Source organism: Anolis carolinensis, chromosome 1 (genome assembly GCF_035594765.1).
Source record: "Anolis carolinensis isolate JA03-04 chromosome 1, rAnoCar3.1.pri, whole genome shotgun sequence".
Lineage (NCBI taxonomy): Eukaryota > Metazoa > Chordata > Lepidosauria > Squamata > Dactyloidae > Anolis > Anolis carolinensis.
Window position 1 is genome coordinate 125,138,814 of NC_085841.1, and position 23,935 is coordinate 125,162,748.

Below are 23,935 nucleotides of genomic sequence, written 5' to 3' on the forward strand. Positions count from 1 at the left end.
ACAGATATGCAGTAAAAAGAGTAAGGAATAAATAGGGATAACAGGTGTAGGAGAGAGTATATTAGGCAAAGGGTTTTTTTTTAATGCTGAGAGAGAAAGGGGAAACAAAACGTAGGCAGAGATGTAGAAGTAAAAGCACCTGTTCCCAGACTGTCATAATAATGTCTTCTGTTTTTTAGGAGTGACAGCAATTCTATTTTTATTATTTCAGAAAGGGCAGGATTTTGATTTCAAGATGGTGAGTATTTAACACACACACACACACACACACACACACACACACACAGTACTGCATGAACACTGTGTGTGTGTGTGTGTGTGTGTTAAATACCCACCACCTTGAAATTAAAATCCTGCCCTTTCTGAAATAACAAAAAAATAGATTTCACCATGGAACATAACAATAAATTGATTCCTCTGAAGCCTCAACCTGCATTCTGGGCTGAGATTGTTCATTTGGAAAACATCAGTGAAAGAGATTTGATCAACACCAACCTGAAATACAACTTTTTCAAACACAGCTATAGATGTGCATAAGACTACCAAATTGTAGTTATTTACCCAAGCACTTACTTCTCTTTTGTTAGTTGCTGTCCCTCCTAAAGAACAGGATCAATTCACTTAAAATGGTGCTGGCAAGTAATGGATAAAATTCACAGCATGCAGTTATAATGTTAAGATTGTGCCAAACAACCACAGCAAGAAGAAATCCTACTTGCTTATTATGAATCAACCTGCTTCTCCTCTTCATGGTGTTATTGATGGGGAGTAGCTGAGTTTTTAAGCTTTTTTGCCTCCTTGCCTGAGTACAATTCAGATGCTCTGCAAGCTCATCAAGAGCTGTTTTGAGTGGGTCTCAATAGTGTGCTGACAGGGACAAAACTGTCTTGGCCCAGAAGGTATAATATGCTAAATGAAGCCTACACTGTTCACCTATTTAAAAACAACTGTGCTAAAGTCATAGCCTTAAGGTGGAAATCCCTCTTCCAAAACTATTAGGACAGAAACATAATCCAAGGAAGAGCTGAGGGTACAAACTGTACCAAAAGATGGAAAGTTTGGTACTTCAGATATTTTATGTCTGAGTGGAAGGCATTTTTCTGCTTTTGCGATGTTAATAACTACGTTCAACAAAGAATTAAATCCTTGAGAAGCACTTTGAGCAGCACATGAGTATAGTGATTCAGGGCAGAAGTGCTTCACATGTGATGCTTGACATTGGGGTACCAATGAAAATTGCAATTTTGTGTCAAGTTCTCCCCTCTTTGAGGATATCTGGTTTTAAAGATGTGATTCCTTTTACAGGCTGTTCCTAATAATAATGAACAAATAAATGAGACACCTAAATGAAAATAGCACAGAGACCAGAATGCCACTTGAGTTCTACCCTCATACTTGATGTCAATAGGAGCCTAACAGTGTCAACAACGAGCTAGGTTTTGGACTCACTTGTACCATTGATCCCACCATCTGGATTTTTGCATGAATAATTCCTTTTTTGTCCTTTGACATCAGTGTCAATTCTTAAGTTCTTCTACAGTCCAGATAATTGCATTCCTTAGAAAGAGCAAAAAGGATATCCTCTACCCTGTCTTTTACATGGTATTTTATTATTCCTCTGCAGAAAAATGCTTAGCCCTACCTCCTTCATCACTGCTTTTCTTACTCAGAAAGTGGGACATCTTCTTACATGGATCACACTCAGTAAAAGTACTTCCAGGGCGGCTCCAGGCAGAACTAGCACAACACCCCTGCCACCACTGTCAAATTACCGGTGGTAGACAATGGCAGGCTTCCTGTCTTTCCATTTCCATCTTAAACAGGCTTACCCCACTTGTGATGAGGTAGGGGGGAAGCCGGGACGGTGTGGAGCACAGTGTGGGCAGGTTCCACCAACCTCACCGCGATCCATGGCAATATTGGCCGATTACCACAAGGTCCTATGTAAAGTGGAAGCTCCTTTCTTTAGACACATAGCTTATTATATGAACAACGTGATGGTTGAGAGGCTGGGACTGATCATTCCTATACATCCTATTGAAGAAATTAGGGTGTGAAATACCTGAACAAGGCTTTCATCTCCAATAATTTAGCCTACACAATAAATGGTCCTTGTTATGTGCAAATAATTTACTTTACGTTATGAAGCAACTGAATTTGTAATCCTGGCACATAGCTAGCATACACTGTCGTCTGAGTGAATATTTGGATCTCACCGCATCCTGCAATTCTGCCTGTAAATATCAGTATCTATTCACTTTCCCACTACTGAAACATGAAAGGGCATTGCTAAGTAAGAGGATTTAGGTGCTGGATCACAGTATCAAAACTTGGCAAATGTTGTATCCTGCTTTTTGTGGCCATAGCACAAATCACAATTTGCATCACTCCAGCCAAATAACAAGTCTTGGGATTAGACTGTCTCTCTGTCACAATGTCTGGTTCATTTTCTACAATTAAGCCAGCAGAGATTGGTGATAAAACTGCAAGAATCAGAAAAGGTGTGGGGTAAAATAATCTGTCAGGCTTAGGAGGAGGAGAAGAAACTGATCATTTACATTACAAGAGAACCATGTTAATGGATGCAAGTGTACTCTGTAAGTTAAATGGCTCAACAGACAAAAATGAACAGCTGGAGCAACTGTTTCACATGCAGCAAACTGCTGTTGATACTGTTCCCTTTTGTTTGTTTGTATGTTACTACATCAGTCTGTGGAAAGGATGGGGAATACTGCATCTGCTTAGCTCACATATCTAATTCATTAAGATTACCATTAATAAAAGCTGAAATCTGCCTGGCAACAAAGGCCAACCTGCCTAATGCTCTCTGCCTGACAGTTGTAATATGCAGTAACTGATTTGGATGGATGATGTATCAAAAGAATCCTTATACCTGTGCCATAGCATAAGTGATTGTCTCTTTTTCTTGCCTTAGAGACAACCATTTGAGAAAAGGTCAGGACTCTCATGTGGTTGTTCCTGAATGATAAGCGAGATAAGATGAAGTGCTGAAATCTACAAAGGCAGACTGGGAGGAGAGAAAAAAAAAAAACTACAGATCCCCAAAGTAATAAAGAAAAGAGTCAGCTTGATAAAAGCTCACAGTTCAAACTCCTGAAATTCAATCAATAGCTTCAGGGAGGGGAATTTTAATGAGACTATGGCAAGGAGATAATGGCCCTAATTCTTTCTTATTTGCCTTTTGGCTCCACGTTCTTCTCTGCTATTTACAAAATAAAAACATGCACATTAATTTCATTAGTAATACTTATTGATTTGTTTATTCAAGATTTTTTAATCTACTTTTCCTGAAGGATCTTAAGATAGAGTATAATATCAAAAACATCATAATAAAAGCAGTGCACCATAACACATCAACCTTTACGTGACCATAAAGCTACCTCCCCTTCCCCACAATGAAACTATAAAGCAGAAGTGAATCCATACATGCTTAGGCCTATATCAATAGTTTCGTCTCATAATGAAAAGGCTGCAGAATGGGCATCAGTCCCCGAGAAGAGGTATGCAAAAGTGGTGCTGCCTCTTCTTTGTATACAGTGTATTTTACCAAATAATTGTATTTAAAGAAGGGACACACTGGAAGATCTTAATGCTTAGTGAGGATGGTATAGATAAATGTGTTAAGTATCTGTAACCCAAGATATTTAGCACTTAAAGGTAAGTGCCAATATCTTCAATTAGGATCAGAACTAAACAGGCTACCTGTTCCGTCCCCCAGGACGATGGTTTGCCTTACTTATTGGTCGTTTGTTTGTTTTCCCTCCTTTGCATTTTGTTTCAGCCTCTGGCTGCAAAGCCCAGGAAAGGTGGCTTGAAGTCTGCAAGAGCTGGCTGCAGTTTTCTTTGCAATGATTGGTCAAAGAGTACAACATCTTAGGACCGCCCTTTTTACCAGGGTCTAGTCTCCATTTTAGAGTTTCATTCTGGCTATAGTCTTCCAACGTGCTGGAGCTGTGCAAGGCTAACTGGGACAAATCATCCTCAAAACCAGGCCAATCTAAGCCTATCCAAATTAGATAAGTATTGAATTATATTGATCTGGAATAGGAAATCTAGTTAGAGGTGCAGGGTTATTCTGTCGCTTCTAGAACTAATCTTTGCTGTAAAGATAGGGAAGGAAAGAGTTTCTCCTTCTAATATAGGCAGCGTGATTAGGGTATAGTGGTTTTATAATCACCTTTGCCTTCTGGAACCAGGGATAATTCTGCAACTAAAACCTATGGAAATTTGTTTCATTTTCTGCAACTTTAAGATCTGTGCCAGGTTTACAACCTTGTATGAATAAACATCCTTTTTGAAGTTATCCAGACTCAGTCGTTCAATATCTATAGGACAGCTTATAGGGATTTGCAGTTCGCCCGGATAAAGGACAGCACGTTTCAGTTTTATAGTTTTTTATTGTCCGGCGGACGGCACAGTTTTGAGGTAGATCAGCGGTTTTTCCGCTTGAGCTAGCTTGCACGGCTTATAGTTTTTTATAGTTTAGGAAGTTTAGTTTAGGCCGTGGCTTTTCCGCCTGAGCTCAGTCTGCATACCTAAAGACTCTACCAGCGTCTGAGGCAGTGGAGCCCGCTCTCAGACCTGAAGGAGTCAAATAGTGGGGCTCTATTTCCTTGCTATTTGGCTCGCGTGTGCGCACGTGGCCCAGTGGCTTTCTGGGTTTGCACAGGCTGTGCAGTTCCCAGCAACGTCCAGGGCTCCCTCGGCGGTAGACCTCGAGCCGCGGAGCACCAGCGACAGTTCTTTGGCTGGCTCTGAGGCGTGAAGCCCACCAGAACCAGGCTAGAACCTGGACAGGCCTGGCAACGCTGCTGCGAGTTCGGCCGGAGCACTCGGCCGGCTTCGACCTGCCTCATCGTCCTGCGGTGGTGACCTGCCTCATCGTCCTGCGGTGGTGACCTGCCTCATCGCCTGGCGGTGGTGACCTGCCTCATCGTCCTGCGGTGGTGACCTGCCTCATCGTCCTGCGGTGGTGACCTGCCTCATCGTCCTGCGGTGGTGACCTGCCTCATTGACCTGCGGTGGTGACCTCCCTTCACAGCGGGGAGGAGGCGTCTCTTCTCTCCTCCTTTCCAAAGCCAGCCTCGGTGCTCCTTCGGCGGCAGGCCTCGAGCCGCGGAGCACAAGGTGCTTGAAAATTTGGCGAAGTCGCCATTTTGGCAGTTTACGTCACTCGGGCAAGGGAGGTATCAAGTGGCAAGTTGCTGTCAGTTGGCATTTTGCAGCTTGCCTACCAAAGTTTGGCGCCAAAGGTCACAATCTTTGTAAAGTATAGTTACTTAGTGATATATATTGCTATGGTTAAGTGCTGTGAATTGTATTATATATTGAATTTGCTTTTATTGTAAATTTACTTGCAGGTATATTGCATTTGCCTTTGTTGTAAATTTACTTGCTACTAAGAATATATAATGTCTATGCAATTTCAAGATGATACAGATGGTATATCTCCTCCTGAGGCTGAAAGTAGGAATGAAAGGCCCCAAAGGATAAAGCACCCTTCAGCCAAAATGCTAGCCCATCTAATAGACGAAAAGGAGTTCCTCCATGTGAGGTTAGGTTCGGCATGGGAGCGCATCACAACATTGATGGGCAGAATAGAGAGCTTGGGTATTACAAGGGTGCCATCCATATTACAGACAGACCTCGAAGAGACCTTCGGTCTTTGGAGGGGTTTGGTGTCTAAGATAGTCCAGGTCCTCGAGCGCATTAACGCCAAGGATTCAGAGTTAGAAATAGTGAGTGTCTTAGCTGACACTAATGAGAAAGAAAATAAGGTGAGGGCAATTCTAGATGCCTTGGAATTTAGTTCTCCATCTGTTAATCTAAGGTCTGAGCCAAAAGGAAATCAGTCTTCCTTATGCAGCCATGAGACCAATCTTTTAAAATCACCTGCTGTGGCACTTAGTCTTAAGTCCAACCGCTCTAGCCAGGTATCTAAGCTAAGGGAGCGTGCATCGTCTAAACACAGCCACTCTAGCAAGTCTTCTGCTGCTGGGAGTGCCATCTCTTCCCTAGCTGCCTTGCACATTAAGGAGGCTGCACGTCTGGAGCTACAGAGCAAGGTTGCGGAGGCGGAAGCTGATGCAAAAGCAGCTGACCACACTTTCCACCTTAAAGAGGAGGAACAGCGACTCCAAATAGAACAGGCCCAAAGGCAATGTGAAATAGAAATGCTTAGAATAAGGATGGATGCTACTGCCAAAAAGGTAAAAGCTGAGACTTTGGCCAAGGTCCTAAGTGGGCAACTCACAGAAGAAAATGTAAGTCAGTTGCCAATGCAGGACCCTTCCTCCAAGGTGCTTGTGCACCTTAATAGTTTAAACAGCCAGCTTTCTGACGAGGAACATGAAGACTTCTCTCTTCGGTCAGAACAGGGCCCTAAAGTTGCCTTCGGGTTGCCTAAAGTTCAGAGCATCATAGCGGGGAGCTCGTCTTTGCTCAGGTTGCCTGTGCCTCCTACTAAGATTCCTGAACAGTCAGCCAAACCATCAAAGCCTACCACCAATTGGGCCCTACAAGCAAGTCCAAAGGGAACCATCGGTCCATCTACAGACGATGTCATCCCTCCAAAAGACCAAAGGTCGACGCAAGGAGTATGGTGGGATTTCTCCCCACAGCAGCCAACGCCACACTTGTTCCCGTCGACGCCAGAATCCCAACTCGTCTCGATCCTTAGAAGTCCCAAAAGAGACCTCAAAGACAAGGGAGTTGAAAAGTTTTCAGACAAGCCTGAAGAGTTCCTTCTCTGGAAGGTTACCTTCAAGAGGGCAATTAGAGACTTAAAGTTGTTGCCTGAAGAAGAGCTGACCCTGCTAGGCGCCTGGTTGGGTCCAGCATCATCTTCTCAAGTTAAGAGAATATATTCAGCCCACGTAGCCGATCCCGACAAAGCCCTGGAAAAGGCCTGGGCCAGGTTGCAGCAGAGGTATGGAGCTAGCACGGAGATTGAAGCATCTCTAATGGACAAGCTGCAAAGGTTCCCAACCTTAAAGCTCAAGGACTGCAAGCTCTTGTGGGACCTCAGTGATCTTCTTGCAGAGTTAGAGTCAGCCAAGGAGAATCCAGAGTTGCCTGGACTGCAGTGCCTCGATCAGCATCTGTCCCAGCGGCAGATTCTGGACAAACTTCCCTTTGCCCTGCAGGAAGACTGGGGGAAACAGGTTTTTAACTACAAGGAGGCCCATTCTCAGGCGTACCCACCGTTTTCCCATCTGGTCCAGTTCATCACCAGAGCGGCCAGGGAAAGGAATGATCCACAGACGGGCCTGCCCACCTTATATCAAGGGATCCATACAGGGAAGGCGCCTGAAGTGGACAAGAAACCACCTAGAGAGGCCAATAGACCTGTCAGCGTAAAGGCAGTCGAAACTCAACACAAGACTGATGAACCCAGGTCGGAGGTAAAAGAGTTGCTTTGCCCTATCCACCAAAAGCCTCACAGCTTGGCCAACTGCAGGGAGTTTAGTAGAAAGTCATACAAAGAAAGGCAACAGCTAGTTCAAAAGCAGGGAATCTGCTTTAGATGCTGTGGAGCAACTCCACACTTTGCGTCCAACTGCAAAGAAAACGTCAAGTGTGAGAAATGCAACAGCCTCAAGCATTGCACCGCAATGCACAACTCCAGTGTCATCTCCCACCCCAAAGGGAACGTTTCACCAAAAGAAAAGTCAGCAGTCGAAGACACCGACAAGCCAGTCGTACCAGAGATGCAGGTGGAGGTTTCAGCAGTCGCCTGTACAGAGCTGTGTTCTGACTCGCACCAGTACAGAGTTTGTCATCCTATCTGCCTAGCGGATGTATATCCAGCCAAGAGCCCTTGGCTTAGAAAGAGACTCTATGTGGCCCTGGATTCACAGAGCGACGCCTCCCTGGCTACTCCAGAGTTCTTCCGCATGTTTGACCTTAAAACCAAGATGGTTGACTACACTATGACTACGTGTGCAGGAAAAAAGAAGTTGCAGGGTCGCATAGCATCTGGCTTTGTTGTCTCCTCTTGCGACCAGAAGAGGCAGTTCAAGTTGCCAGACCTGATTGAGTGTTCCTCCATCCCTCGGAACAAAAAACAAATTGTAACTAGAGAAGTTGTGGAGGCTCATCCACATTTGCGACGATTAAAGAATGCCATACCTGCTTTCCGTCCAGATGTGGACATTGCCCTTCTGCTTGGTGCGGACTGTCCGAACTTGTTCTATGTGAACGACCAAGTTAAGGGACCTCCAGGGGCGCCCATTGCTCAGCTGCTACCACTAGGCTGGACAGTTACAGGCCCAGTGTGCATAAACAAGATGCACCCACCATCGTCGTTGGACTCCAATCAAGCACAGGTGCTTAAAGGTGGACGTCCTACACTTGTGCGCAGTTGCCTAAGTCACATCTCAGTCTACTGCCAAGCAATAACTCCAGAGTATTCCTCCATCTTCAAAGTCTCTGAGAGAGACGAAGCCACAGCGCTCTCGAAAGATGAGCAAAGGTTTTCGGACATTATGAATGCTCAAGTCTCACGAAGTGCAGAGGTGAAAGCCTGCAAATCAACCACAGAAATCAAGATGGGCCAAAGATCTTGCCTGGAACCACACCGTTTTGAATGTTTTTCGGAGTGGCACAGTCTTCTTAGAGCAGTAGCTAGGCTTATACATCGTTTAGCTTGCAAAGATAGTGAGCCTTTACAGGTCCAGGATATGATAAAGGCTAAGAGCGTCATATTCAAGTCAGTGCAGAGATCTGCTTTCAAGCAGGAAATAGCTAGGCTAGAGCAAGGGCTCAACATCCCTAATCAAAGTCTTCTAAATGAGTTAAACCCATTTCTAGACAAGGAGGGTATTTTGAGAGTTGGAGGAAGGTTAGCCAAAGCTAAACTCAAGGCGTGCATAAAAAACCCCATCATCATACCCCCTAATAGTCACACTGCATTGCTGCTCGTTCAGCATCACCATGAAAGGATCCATCATCAGGGTAGAACTCTAACTGAGGCAGCCCTTAGAAATGAAGGTCTGTGGGTAGTTAATGCCAAAAGGTTGGTCAACAGTTGTATTTTCAAATGTGTTAAATGCAGGCGCCTTAGGCGAAACTGTCAAAGTCAGTTGATGGCAGAACTACCTCAGGATAGGACTTTGACAGACCCACCCTTTTCCCATGTGGGAATCGATGTGTTTGGTCCTTGGGAGGTTGTCACTAGGAAAACCAGGGGTGGTGTTGTAAATAACAAGAGGTGGGCAGTTTTGTTTACTTGTTTAGTAATACGAGCTGTCCATATAGAAGTCATAGAAGGGATGGACACTTCATCATTTTTAAACGCATTGAAAAGGTTCATAGCCCTCAGAGGGCCAATTAAGTCAATTCGGTCGGACTGTGGCACCAATTTTGTAGGTGCGACCAAAGAACTCAATTGTGTGTCTAGGTTTGGGAGAGACCCAAAGGTTCAGAACTTTACGAATACTGAACAAATTATGTGGACTTTCAATGTTCCTCACGCCTCCCATATGGGTGGTGTTTGGGAGAGGATGATTGGTATTAGTCGCAAAATCCTTAATGCCATGTTTTTGAGTCATAGGTCATTGACGCATGATGTTTTGGTGACACTTATGGCGGAAGTTACCGCAATTATCAACAACCGGCCGCTGGTTCCCCTTACCAGTGACCCTGAGAACTTACAACCACTGACTCCTGCACTTATTTTGACACAAAAGGTGCCAGGATGGAAGGACATCATGTTGCCAGTTCCGGACGGAACTCACCGTGCCCTGTGGAAACAGGTGCAGTCCTTGGCCAACCACTTTTGGAAAAGGTGGAAAGCTGAGTACTTAAGCCAGCTTCAAGCTAGAAGAATCTGGCAAAGCCCACAGGACAACATTGAGGTTAACAACGTTGTGTTGTTAAAGGACAAAGACTTGCCCCGCCATGTGTGGCCCATGGGCATTGTATTAAAGACCTTTCCTTGCCCGGACGGTAAGGTCAGGAAAGTTCAATTAAAGACTTGCAACAGAGCCAAAGTGTCCATTTTGGACAGACCAATTAGTGACCTCGTGTTGCTTATTGGAGATGTTTAAAGTTCTAGTGTTTGTATTGTCATATGTGCAAAGGTGTTTGTATGTTTTTGAGTGGTAAATTCCCACATCCTGGGAATTTAAGCGGGGAGTGTTCCGTCCCCCAGGACGATGGTTTGCCTTACTTATTGGTCGTTTGTTTGTTTTCCCTCCTTTGCATTTTGTTTCAGCCTCTGGCTGCAAAGCCCAGGAAAGGTGGCTTGAAGTCTGCAAGAGCTGGCTGCAGTTTTCTTTGCAATGATTGGTCAAAGAGTACAACATCTTAGGACCGCCCTTTTTACCAGGGTCTAGTCTCCATTTTAGAGTTTCATTCTGGCTATAGTCTTCCAACGTGCTGGAGCTGTGCAAGGCTAACTGGGACAAATCATCCTCAAAACCAGGCCAATCTAAGCCTATCCAAATTAGATAAGTATTGAATTATATTGATCTGGAATAGGAAATCTAGTTAGAGGTGCAGGGTTATTCTGTCGCTTCTAGAACTAATCTTTGCTGTAAAGATAGGGAAGGAAAGAGTTTCTCCTTCTAATATAGGCAGCGTGATTAGGGTATAGTGGTTTTATAATCACCTTTGCCTTCTGGAACCAGGGATAATTCTGCAACTAAAACCTATGGAAATTTGTTTCATTTTCTGCAACTTTAAGATCTGTGCCAGGTTTACAACCTTGTATGAATAAACATCCTTTTTGAAGTTATCCAGACTCAGTCGTTCAATATCTATAGGACAGCTTATAGGGATTTGCAGTTCGCCCGGATAAAGGACAGCACGTTTCAGTTTTATAGTTTTTTATTGTCCGGCGGACGGCACACTACCAATATAATTTTTAAGAAGTGGTTACAAAGAGCTCCATCTAGCTGAATGATTTAGAATTCTAGCTACTGAATTCTTGAAGCAATTCAGGCTTCCAAACAAATATACAATCCATTACAACAACTTAAGTATTGTTTACCAGAACATTGATCACTATGGTCAAGCAAGTCTTCATTCACACAAATACCACATCTATACAAGGGTCCAGCATTTATACAGCCACACTTCACTCAGATGGAAAATAGAAGCCAATACCTTGATTTCCTCACTATACCAGGAACTTTATACAGATGAAAAAATAGAATGAAGAATGAGAAGAAACTTTTTAGGATCCAACAGTCCCAAGTGTTCTCATTACCTTGACTTCCAGTAAAAATATTTGTAACTGTGCAACTATTACACATAAACACACCATTTTTGTTCCTGTGTTATAATGTCAGTTTCTAATTGGGTCTATCATAAAAACATGGAAAAAGTTTATTAAACTGCAAAACCTTTCTTTTTGTGGGATATCCTGCAGTACATTTTGCTATAGCTTTTCAATGAATATCTCATAGAGTTTCAACCAATTCAACATGGTTTGTGGCAGCCATAAAATAAAGTTTCTGGAGCATAACAACTGCTTTCAAAGTAAGTACAACACAATTAAACAGGAAATAACACTTGCAAATCAGGAACACATTTTTTTTTCAAATTTTGTTACATGGTATTATTACTACCCTCAAGATTTGGTGAAGATTTCTCAAAGTGTAGTAACAGGATCACTTCTTTCAATATCCCTCTCTCAAAGGGCTCTTAAACCCCTCGCCAATCCACCAAGTCAATTCTCTTCATCATGATGTTACCACCCTGAATTAATTGGAATCAAGCATGAAGGTGGTCTGCAAAGCACATTCTCCATATGTTTAGACTCATAAAGTGCAGCTGATCCCATATAAGCAGGCTAGTAACCCTAGGTATTTTTCAAGTGTAGGTGAACAGAATTTTGGCGCCCCCCCCCAAACCAATCACTGAAAAATAAAAGCGTTGGATAAGCGAAAATGTTGGATAATAAGGAGGGATTAAGGAAAAGCCTATTAAACATCAAATTACATTAAGATTTTACAAATTAAGCACCAAAACATCACGTTTTACAACAAATTAACAGAGAAAGCAGTCTCGACTGTGCCCCGTATGTTTTGCGCCTGAAGCGACCGCTTAATTCGCCTCATTGTTGGACTGGCTGTGCCTGAAAGGTACCACAGGATGATGGCATGAAGGTGACAATACATGTGAGTGACTTTATCCCCAATAAGCCTTATAGGAGGACTCTGAGCTTTTTGAAATACCCATTCCACTGAGTAGACTACTAGACATAGCAATCTGTGGCGGCAGTAAGATCACTTTTGTTACCATCCCTGTAACAATGTTGGTATGATCACATTCTTTTCTTTGTATCTGGCAATAGTCATTGTGAAACTTGTACCATTTAAATTCTACTTGTTCTCCATTTGATATCAGTGGTATAAATTACAATAGTCCAAAACATGAAATATTAAGCAATTTTATGGTTATAAGTTTCTAAAATCTTTCTCCAGTTTTATGCAGTTAGTGGTGCATAATCAAGAACTCTGAGCTAAAAACTATATTCTTAGTGGATTGGTCCCAATGAGACCATCAAACATAAGCTCCAAAACTCCATTCATTTTTGAGGATGTGAAGACATCCTAGTTTTATATGATTTAGGAACAGTGGATCAAACTCTCAATCTGCCATATATGGAAAATCTGATGCTACAGAATGGAGTCATAGAAGAAACACAGAGTGATGAAGAGCTGGAGAAATATCCATGGCTTACTATTATACATCTGCTCAATGGCTCAATGCTGCACATTTTATTTAGATTTATAAATTCTAAGTATTTTTCCGTTCCAGCACACTGGGAGCTCTCACAGTAATTTAAAACCTACAGTATCAGAATACAAATTCTGTAACGTAATCAAATAGAGTAAAATGCCCCATCATAAATCACCACTGAGGGGAGAAGAGGGAGAGTAATGAATCATAAAACACCCTCAGTTAACACAATGTCCCTATCTCCGTTTCCCCTCTCAAAATGTGCAGAAAGAAAGTGATAGCAAAATGTAAGGAAGAAGAAAAGAAGAATCCTTTTCTGACCTCTTGTGGGTGATCAGCTTAAACTCTGAGGCAGAAACAAAAAGTACTAGCCCCACAGAATGTATGAGCAGCAAGCAGAGGATGAGGGCTGTGTAATAAATTATGGAACTATAACAAATGGTATTTAGCATCAATCTTTTATGGTTCCACCTACTCTCTGATGACTAATCCATCTCTCCTTGGATTGTTTCTATTATTGAAAATCTTTAAGGAGCTTCAAGGAGCAGCCATTTTAAAACTACCAGTGAAAAATGTCTTTCCCTGAAATTTGGAACACTTTATCACCCCAAGCTATTTCATGTCATTTTCAGGGATCCCTAAAACATTTTGACTGACAGGCAGAAACATCTTGTAAAGAAGCCAAGAGAAGAGACACTGACCCAGCAGTTTGTACAAGAGACTCCTAAGAGGGGCAAACTGTACAAGCTCCCCTTTTATGCCTTTATGATACATCATCATAAATCTCTATATAGGAGTGAACTCTTCTGCTTCTGAATGTGCTTTAAATGCAGATGTGTACTACAGAATTGCACTTTATGAAGGTATCATGCTGAAAAGTATCAAGGAGTTCCGAATAGCTTGTTAATGTTTGATGTGTCATGACACTCTCTTGGTGTTTACTACAGGTTGCTTTTTCAAAGGCATAAAGGAGGAACCTACATATTAGTAGAAATGTAGGGCTGTCCCTAAAGTGGCAGTCTTGTGGCAAGTTGTTTTCTTCTACCTCTAGAATATATACTTTGCATTTAGAAAGAGTTATGCTATATTTCTCTACTTGTACTCTACCACATTGGCTGCCTCCAACAGATAAATGTGCTTGCTATGTAAGTAAAAGAAAAGCTGTGACACAGAATTTAAGATTTTCAGTAGAAGCCAACATTTCTTGCCCACAAATAGAATTAATAGCATGGCATTTCCTTCATTCTCTGAACACACAAAAGGAAAATGGGTGTGCATAGAGGTTATTTGTATGTAATCTCATCTTACACACATAAAATCAGTTTCACTTGGCAGGAATTAGATCTTTTTCCATATGCCAATAACAACATGGAGCAAATTGCATTCATGAATTACAACACAGCAAGATAAAAGCTGGGCTATTTTCACCACCTCCTTCCTATAGTTCTGTTCTTGCTCGTGAGCGGTTACAGCAGCTTTTTGCATTTATGAAGTTTATATATTGGATGTAGGGATATACCTTGGTTGACCCTAACATGGTACCCTGATGGTAATTAACTACAACCCTTGTGTTGTTACCCTTCAACTCTACTGTCCACAGCATCCAGTGTTGAATGCTGAGGATACGAGCCCCATTGGTCTCATATTTTGACAACTCACTCTAGCACTTCTTCCATATGCGGTTTCATGTCATATGTAGTTTCATTCCTCTCTCTAGTTTATTTCTTATTCCCCAACACTGATCTTCATACAGGAGCATACACATATTTGTTTGAAATAAGCAGGGATCTGCACTCATGTCCTTCAGTATTTCCTTTATTCCCCTATCTAAAAACTGCATCAACTGGGCAACTGAACAAATCTTTCTGCAACTGAATCATATTCAGGGCTTAGTTGTTTACAAATTAGGACTTCCTCCAAGAAGATTACAGAACTGGCTGTCTCTTGAGTGTGCTTCCACTGTCAAAACACTAGGCATCACCCTTTTATAAATAGGCCTTAAAGGGATAAAACATATCATTTCATAGTAATGAAGTAGTGTGGTTTTCTGATGTATTCATGGAAAGGTTTATAAGGAGAATAAATGACCCCATACTTTCCCAAAAAAGAGCTCAATTAAAGAAAACTTATTCCCCAACACTGACCTTCATACAGGAGCATACACATATTTATTTGAAAGTCAGCTTCACTAAAGTCAATGGAGCTTCCTTCCAGGAATGTATGCATAGACTTAGAGCACCTTGTGGAAGAATCCAATGCATATTTATTCAGGAGAGTTCAATGAGGCTTATTTACTAGCATGTGTGCTCAGAATCACAACCTTAGCCAACTGATTAATTTTAATGAGAAACAGTCAGAACAATCCATTGTGTTCACTGATGTTGGAATAAGGACTACAGATGACTGTATTATGAATCCATCACATCCAAACAGAAAACACCTATTAACACTTCCACAACACTTGCAAAATACAGAGTCATTTTCATTTTGTCCACAGGGATACAGGGGACAGTCTATTAATACTGGAAGTCAATCAGTATTAACTGAGGAGTTTTTTTTATGGAGATATCTATTTTAGGATATCATTTCTGAAATCAAAAACTATATTGATCTGAATTCTGAATAAAAGAGCTCACTAATAGATGAGTTTTAGAACATCAGCTTTGAAATCAATAGCTGAAACCTATCTGATAAATCAGAAGTATTAGAGATTATTATTTAAAAAGATAGCAATAATATTCTCCAGCAGCAAACACTTTAGTAATAACAGAAGAGAAACAGATTTAATCCTGAAGAGACATTTTAAAATCACATGGTTCTCTAAAGATTTTCATGATTCTCTAAGGACTCCTGTGAACCATTTAGAGATAATAAGTTTCTAACAGATCATTGCTGTAAGAAATGATGACAGGGAACTTCTTGATGCTTTGGCTTTTTGTCTAAAGTGAAAATATAGTTTTAAAATCAGCACTGCAACCCACATTCTCATGTATTTCATTTTATGGACAGCACATTTTCTGAGGCTCATAATCATGTCTTTTTATCTAGTGGCTACTCAAACATTTTGATGTGATGTAGAATTTTAAATCCCAAATAATGGCGGTAAACATCTGTTACTTACATTTTTAAATCATCCCACACTGCGCAATAAGGATTCAGCGTACCCTGGAAAAAAGAAAGAGGAAACATACATAACCATCAAAATATGTTATTTGCTTGCAGAGATAATAAAAATGCAGAATGTTCTCAATCTTGAATTTTCAAAAGTGAAGAACTTTTTTACACAGCAACTAATTTTACAACCCTTGCTAACAACAAGAACACTGCACTGGTGGATTTCTTTTTCCTGGATTACAAGTATGGGAACCAGGATCAAGGATGTGAAAATTTCTAACATCTTCAAGGACAGTATATATTCTGTTTTGATTCAAGTAACTAAAAGCCAAATTCAAGTGTTGTCTAATTATTGGCCATTATATGCAGATTCCAGTAAATAAAATGAACTGCATAATTTTCAATTTTGTGGCATTTCAGAAAAATGCCACAAGATACTGTGACTGTATATTTAAGAGATAATCATTTTTTTCACACCTACACCATGTCAGGTAACGGGGGCAGCTTGGGTGCTACTTGTATGCTCTAGGACCCTTTGGAGGTCACATAGACTGTGTATGCACATGCCTTCAAGTTGCTTGTTGATATAGGGTGACCCTAGACCAGGTGTGTCCAACTCAATTCACCAAGGACCACATCAACCTTATGGTTGCTATCAAAGGGTAATTGTAAGACAGTATAAATGTCACTATATAGAATCATAGAATCATAGAATAGTAGAGTTGGAAGAGACCTCATGGGCCATCCAGTCCAACCCCCTGCCAAGAAGCAGTAAATCGCATTCAAAGCACCCCCGACAGATGGCCATCCAGCCTCTGCTTAAAAGCCTCCAAGGAAGGAGCCTCCACCACAGCCCGGGGGAGAGAGTTCCACTGTCGAACAGCCCTCACAGTGAGGAAGTTCTTCCTGATGTTCAGGTGGAATCTCCTTTCCTGTAGTTTGAAGCCATTGTTCCGTGTCCTAGTCTGCAGGGCAGCAGAAAACAAGCTTGCTCCCTCCTCCCTATGACTTCCCTTCACGTATTTGTACATGGCTATCATGTCTCCTCTCAGCCTTCTCTTCTGCAGGCTAAACATGCCAAGCTCTTTAAGCCGCTCCTCATAGGGCTTGTTGTCCAGACCCTTAATCATTTTAGTCGCCCTCCTCTGGACGCTTTCCAGCTTGTCAACATCTCCCTTCAACTGTGGTGCCCAGAACTGGACGCAGTATTCCAGGTGTGGTCTGACCAAGGCAGAATAGAGGGGGAGCATGACTTCCCTGGATCTAGACCAGGGGTCCCCAAACTAAGGCCCGGGGGCCGGATGCGGCCCTCCGAGGTCATTTACCTGGCCCCTGCCCTCAGTTTTATAATATAATATATTGTATATACATATAATATTGATAATAATATTATAATGTAATACAATATAACTAATAATAATACCATATAATAATATTAATTATATATTCTATATTACATATAATATTACTAATAATATTACAGTATAGTGGTATAGATCAATATAGTAATATATAATGCTAATATTGTGCTATGCTAATAATATAATATATTGTATGTACATATAATTTGTAAGCCACTCTGAGTCCCCTTTGGGGTGAGAAGGGTGTGATACAAATGTAGTAAATAAATGCAGTAAATTAATAATAAATACATTTTAGACTTAGGCTCACCCTAAGTCTGAAATGACTTGAAGGCACACAACAACAACAACAACAACCCTAATTAACTTGACTATCTCATTGGCCAGAAGCAGGACCACACTTCCCATTGAAATCCTGATAAATGTATGTTGGTTAAAATTGTTTTTATTTTTAAATATTGTATTGTTCTTTCATTGTTGTTGTTGTTGTTGTTGTTGTTTTTGCACTACAAATAAGTCATACATCGGAATTTGTTTGTATTTTTTTTCAAATGATAATTCGGCCCCTTAACAGTCTGAAGGATTGTGGACCGGCCCTCGGCTTAAAAAGTTTGAGGACCCCTGATCTAGACGCTATACCCCTATTGATGCAGGCCAGAATCCCGTTGGCTTTTTTAGCTGCTGCATCACATTGTTGGCTCATGTTTAACTTGTTGTCCACGAGGACTCCAAGGTCTTTTTCGCACACACTGCTGTCAAGCCAGGCGTCCCCCATTCTGTATCTTTGATTTCCATTTTTTCTGCCGAAATGAAGTATCTTGCATTTGTCCCTGTTGAACTTCATTTTGTTAGTTTCGGCCCATCTCTCTAGTCTGTCAAGATCGTTTTGAATTCTGCTCCTGTCTTCTGGAGTGTTAGCTATCCCTCCCAGTTTTGTGTCGTCTGCAAACTTGATGATCGTGCCTTCTAACCCTTCGTCTAAGTCGTTAATAAAGATGTTGAACAGAACCGGGCCCAGGACGGAGCCCTGCGGCACTCCACTTGTCACTTCTTTTCATGATGAAGACGACGCATTGGTGAGCACCCTTTGGGTTCGTTCGCTTAGCCAATTACAGATCCACCTAACCGTAGTTTTGTCTAGCCCACATTTTACTAGTTTGTTTGCCAGAAGGTCGTGGGGGACTTTGTCGAAGGCCTTACTGAAATCCAGGTACGCTACATCCACAGCATTCCCTGTATCGACCCAACTCGTAACTCTATCGAAAAAAGAGATCAGATTAGTCTGGCATGACTTGTTTTTGGTAAATCCGTGTTGATTATTAGCAATGACCGCATTTGTTTCTAAGTGTTCGCAGACCACTTCCTTAATGATCTTTTCCAGAATTTTGCCTGGTATTGATGTGAGGCTGACCGGACGGTAATTGTTTGGGTCGTTCTTTTTTCCCTTCTTGAAGATAGGGACCACATTCGCCCTCCTCCAATCTGCTGGGACTTCTCCCGTTCTCCAAGAACTCTCGAAGATAATTGCCAGTGGTTCTGAAATAACTTCCGCTAGTTCCTTCAGTACTCTTGGGTGTAGCTGATCTGGCCCTGGGGACTTGAATTCGTTTAGAGAGGCCAAGTGTTCCTGGACAACTTGTTTCCCTATTTGGGGTTGGATTTCCCCCAATCCTTCGTCCATTCCGTGTTGCTGAGGTTGAAGATGGCTTTCTTTTTCTGAGAAGACCGAGGCAAAGAAGGCATTAAGTAGTTCTGCCTTTTCCCTGTCCCCTGTCGCCATCACCCCATCTTCTCCTTGCAATGGCCCTATCGCCTCCTTTTTCTTCCTTTTTCTACCAACGTAAGCAAAAAAGCCTTTTTTGTTGTTTTTTATGTTCCTGGCAAGCCTGAGCTCATTTTGTGCTTTAGCCTTGCGAACCTTTTCCCTACAGGTGTTGGCTATACGTTTGAATTCTTCTTTGGTGATTTCTCCCCTTTTCCACTTCTTGTGCATGTCACTTTTGAGCTTTAGCTCAGTTAGAAGTTCTTTGGACATCCATTCTGGCTTCTTTGCACTTGTCTTATTTTTCTCTTTGTTGGCACTGTTTGCATTTGTGCCTTGAGTATTTCACTTTTGAAAAACTCCCATCCATCCTTAACTCCCTTGTTTTTTAATATTGGCGTCCATGGAATGCCGCTCAGTAATTCCTTCATTTTTTGGAAGTCAGCTCTCTTAAAGTCGAGAATGCGTGTTTGACTTGTCTTAGTTTCAGCATTCCTTTGTATTGCAAACTCCAGGAGCACATGGTCACTTGCCCCTAAGGATCCAACCACTTCAACTGTGTTGATCAGGTCTTCCACATTTGTTAAGATTAGATCAAGAGTTGCTGATCCTCTTGTTGCCTCTTCTACCTTCTGGACCATAAAATTGTCTGCAAGGCAAGTGAGGAATTTGTTGGACTTTGTACTCTTGGCTGAGTTTGTTTTCCAGCAGATATCGGAATAATTGAAATCGCCCATGACTACTATATCTCTTCTTTGTGCCTGTTTGGTCAGCTGTTGACAGAAGGCTTCATCTAGTCCTTCATCCTGACTCAGAGGTCTATAGTAGACACCCACGACAAGATCTTTTTGAGTCCCGGTTCCCTTGATTCTTATTCAGATGCTTTCAAGCTGGTTTCCCGGATTACAGTCTTGCATTTCTTCTGCAACGTAACTGTTTTTGACATATAAAGCTACTCCCCCTCCTCTCCCTTTTGTTCTATTTCTGTGAAAGAGGTTATAGCCCTCAATGGCTACATTCCAGTGATGGGAGCCATCCCACCAGGTTTCAGTGATGCCTATGACATCGTATGTGTGGTGCTGTACTAAGAGTTGGAGTTCGTCTTGCTTATTTCCCATGCTCTGAGCGTTGGTGTAAAGACATGTAAGCCCCTGTGACCTCCCCTTGAGCTGTTTATTTGGGATTATTGTGCTCTCCGTACTTCGTCCTTGCTGTGTTTGTGCAGCCCTCCGTTTAGCCTTTTGGCAGTTCCCTGTGGTCGTGGGTAATATAGTGTTCGTCAGGCTGTTGTTCCCCTCCCCCAGTGGATCTAGTTTAAAGTGCGCCTGATGAGGTTTGTGAGTCTGTGTGCAAAAAGATGTTTTCCTGCTTGTGTGAGATGCACCCCATCACTTGCCAATAGGCCATCCTCCTGGAAGAGTAGACCATGGTCAAGGAAGCCAAAATGCTCCTCTTGGCACCATTTTCTGAGCCAGTTATTGACCTGTACTATTTTTCCGGCCCTTGTAGAGCCGTGTCCTACAACGGGGAGGAGGGATGAAAGGATCACATGTACATTATACAGTTTTAGCTTTGTTCCCAGAGCTCGAAAATCATTTGTGATCCTTTGAAAAGTATGCCTAGCGGTGTCATTAGTACCTACATGAATCAACATAAGGTGGGGAGGGTGATGGGGCTTTAGGAGCCTGCTGAGCCTCTGAGTGATATGGTGTATTTTTGCCCCCGGGAGGCAGCATGTTTCTCGAGCCATCCCATCCGGTCTGGAAATGATGGCTTCCGTTCCTCTAAGGAGGGAGTCACCTACTACCAAGACCTGTTTCCTTTGAGGATTGACAGGGTCCCTTTTGTGCAAGACAGTGTGTATGTCCCCTGAAGAGTGTTCCTGTTGAAGTGAATCATGCAGGTGTAAAGTGTTGTCCTCCTCCTCAACATTCCCAGTGCATTCATCAATGACAATCCATTGAGATACATCCGAGAGCCCATTACTCTCCCAAGGATGTTCCTGTTGCTCCTGGTCTACGATTGGGGATGGAGCATTTGCATGATTACATAAGTGTGAATGTGGTGATGCACTGTCCCCGTCAGGGCTATCCCCTGCGCATTGATCAAGGGTGGCCCACTGAGTGGTATCTAAGAAACTGTGGTCCTCCACAAGATGTGTTTCCTGATTGTATGTTAATGGTGTTAGAATTTCAAATCTGTTGTGTAAATGCAGCTGAGCAGAGGAGTTCTGCGCAGGCTGCCTGGTCCTGTGTCTCCTTCTATGGGTGACCTCCTTCCAAGCCTGAGGGTTGTCTACCTTTGAGTTGATCTCCCCATAAGGTTCCTGATCATGGTCATGGTGGTGTTGGTGTGATGCAGGCTGCAGATCTACAGCAGCGTGTTGTACAGTGTCCAAGAAGAGCTCGAGTGCCTGAATGTCCTTAAGGGTCTTAATATGGTGCTCGAGCTGTTGGATCCTCTGCTCCATCAGAGTCATCTGTTTGCATTTGGAGCAGATGTAGTTGACTAGTTTTTGTGTGAAAAAGCAGAACATGCCACAGCTGGTGCATGTGGTGGCAAGTATTTGCTGTTGGTCCATCTCTTGGTGAGTGAAGTGACCGAGGAGGATTGTGTGTGTTATGGGCAGAATGCTATCCACCTTCCTGTGTGTGTATTTTTAAAGTTGTTTTGTTTATTGTATATACTGTAAGAATGTGTTTTACTGTAGTGGTGGGTTCGCGAGTGCCGTTAGGCGCGAGCAACGCTGGCTCAGAAAGCTTCAACAGGAAGCCAACACTTTCAATAACAATAGCCTTGCCTCACCTTCCAAACAATGGCAGAGCCTTAATTACAGCTATCCCACACTCAAGAATCAGCCCAGACTCAGGTTTTTAAAGGTAAAGAGTCCAACAAACACAGGTTTTTAAGGCTTTTAAGGCTATCTAAGAAAAGAGTAGGCAATCTAAGAAAAGAGTGCACACTCTCAGGTTTTTAAGGAAATATTAGACAGGCCTTACCTAAACCAAGGAGCAAGCTGCTTTCCTGCTTCCTCTCCTCACCTCTGCGTGAACTCTGGCTCAGAAAGCTTCAACAGGAAGCCAACACTTTCAATAACAATAGCCTTGCCTCACCTTCCAAACAATGGCAGAACAGCAAGCCTTAATTACAGCTAGCCCACACTCAAGAATCAGCCCAGACTCAGGTTTTTAAAGGTAAAGAGTCTAACAAACACAGGTTTTTAAGGCTTTTATATATTGCCCTAGCGGGCCACATATAATGATGTGACAACTCAGAGTCAGCCCATGGGCCTTGGGTGCCTTAGACATTTCATGTAGTTTTCTTGCCAATTCCTTCCCTGAAATATAGCACCTGTTCTTCACAGACAGAATACAAACCCAGGGATCTTGGATATATCAAGGGCTACCAAACATTATTGGGGGCCATATGTAGCCAGGGCTGTATTTTGCCCATCCCTAACTTATCCTGTTGATAGATCCTGCCATAGAATCATAGAGTTGGAAGAGACTTCATGGGCCATCCAGTCCAACCCACTGCAAAGAAGCAGGAAATTGCATTCAAAGCACCCTCAACAGATGGCCATCCAGCCTCTGCTTAAAAGCCTCCATGGAAAGAGCCTCCACCACACTCTGAGGAAATGAGTTTTTCATTGAGGTTTTCATCTTTCATGATGGCCGATTTTCACTTTAGCCTCAACTTTAGCAGAATCACTAATTGGAACTTACATAAGTGTTGACTTAGCAAATTCCCCCTGGATTCAGTGGGTCTGCTCTAGCTGGGTGTAAACATTAGATTCATGCCATTCTTTGTAAACAACTGGAAGCTAGACATACTGGCTGATCTCCTGCAAATCTCTCAGAGATCTATTAGTGTACCCTGTTCTATTTTCTGCACAGCCCTGTTGCACATTACAAATGTGGAATAAATTTTACATCATATGCCTAACTAAGCTTAAATTGTGCTCTGATTAGGGACATGTTTATTTACATTATTAATCCCCACTGGGAGAAACAAATAATCTACTCAATTTTATCCCCACTGTAAGAATAGCTTTCAAACACATTCTCCCAGAAAAGAGAAAGTCTTTCTGTTTCCCAAATCACACCTTTTCCCTGCCTCTCCTGACAGAGCAATACAGTAGCTGGGGGAGGCAGCCAAGGGCATCACTGGCCATGTTCAGCCACCGTTCAGGACCCACTGGCCTGGGGAACTCAGGAACAGTCCTTGAGTATTTGAGGATTCTCACCTTTGAAGTTTCACAACACACAGGAAGCCTACTTTTTCTATCTCCCCCAAAGTCAGTTCTTTCTGGAGAGGAAACAACCAAGGGTTATCATTGGCCATCTTCCAGGACTCACTAGCCTGGGGGCATCAGGAATAATTTGAGAATTCTCATCTTTGTGGTTTCACAACACTCAGGAAGTCCACTTTTCCCATTCTCCAAGTTTTCAAATACTGTTTCAGGCTATAGTTCTGATGCATTTTTATTTGAGGATGGATGTTTCCTCTTGTCTTCATCTCTCAGCAGCTCACTTATTGTACTAAAAGCATTTATGTCTCATTGCAATAGGGAGCTTTTAAAAAATGACTGAAGGTAGTCGGGAAGGAACAAAGAAATGCCCACACAGAGCTGGCTGTTGCCCCCACTTCATAGAGTAGGGTCACAGAGTAAGCCAAGCTTGGCCACTATCATTAAGAAATGCAGCAGAAAAAGCATCTGGGGAGATCGGTGTAAACAGCTCCTCCTGCACCTCCCCCAGCAATTCAGTTTTGGATGCAATCCAGGTCGGTCTGACCCACATTGCAGAGGATGTGCATGAAAGCATTTCTCCGGCCTCTGCCACTTTTCTTTATTGATTGAACACTTTATATCCTATGTACTCAAGCTGAAGAAATTCTAGTTGTTTATATGCCTTTGCTTAGCTAAATATCTTGGCTCGAAGAGCAGTTCTGTGGAACCTGAAATATAGTTTTCTGAGTATCATCA

The 23,935-nt window shown here is 42.4% G+C and overlaps 1 protein-coding gene and 1 long non-coding RNA gene across 6 annotated transcripts in view; both read right to left on the minus strand.

Moving 5' to 3' along the window:
- Nucleotides 1–23,935, minus strand: part of adgrb3 (adhesion G protein-coupled receptor B3) — a 678,053-nt gene that overhangs the window by 276,695 nt on the left and 377,423 nt on the right. For all 5 annotated transcript variants that reach the window (XM_062969068.1, XM_062969070.1, XM_062969067.1 and 2 more), the window contains one exon: nt 15,833–15,876. In XM_062969068.1, the coding sequence (XP_062825138.1) occupies nt 15,833–15,876 (44 nt within the window). The remainder of the gene's footprint in view (nt 1–15,832; nt 15,877–23,935) is intronic.
- On the minus strand, nt 372–15,825 carry LOC134295700 (uncharacterized). Its single transcript, XR_010002331.1, has 2 exons — nt 10,878–15,825; nt 372–3,723 (listed from the first exon to the last, which is right to left on the minus strand). It is a non-coding gene; the product is annotated as an uncharacterized LOC134295700 (long non-coding RNA).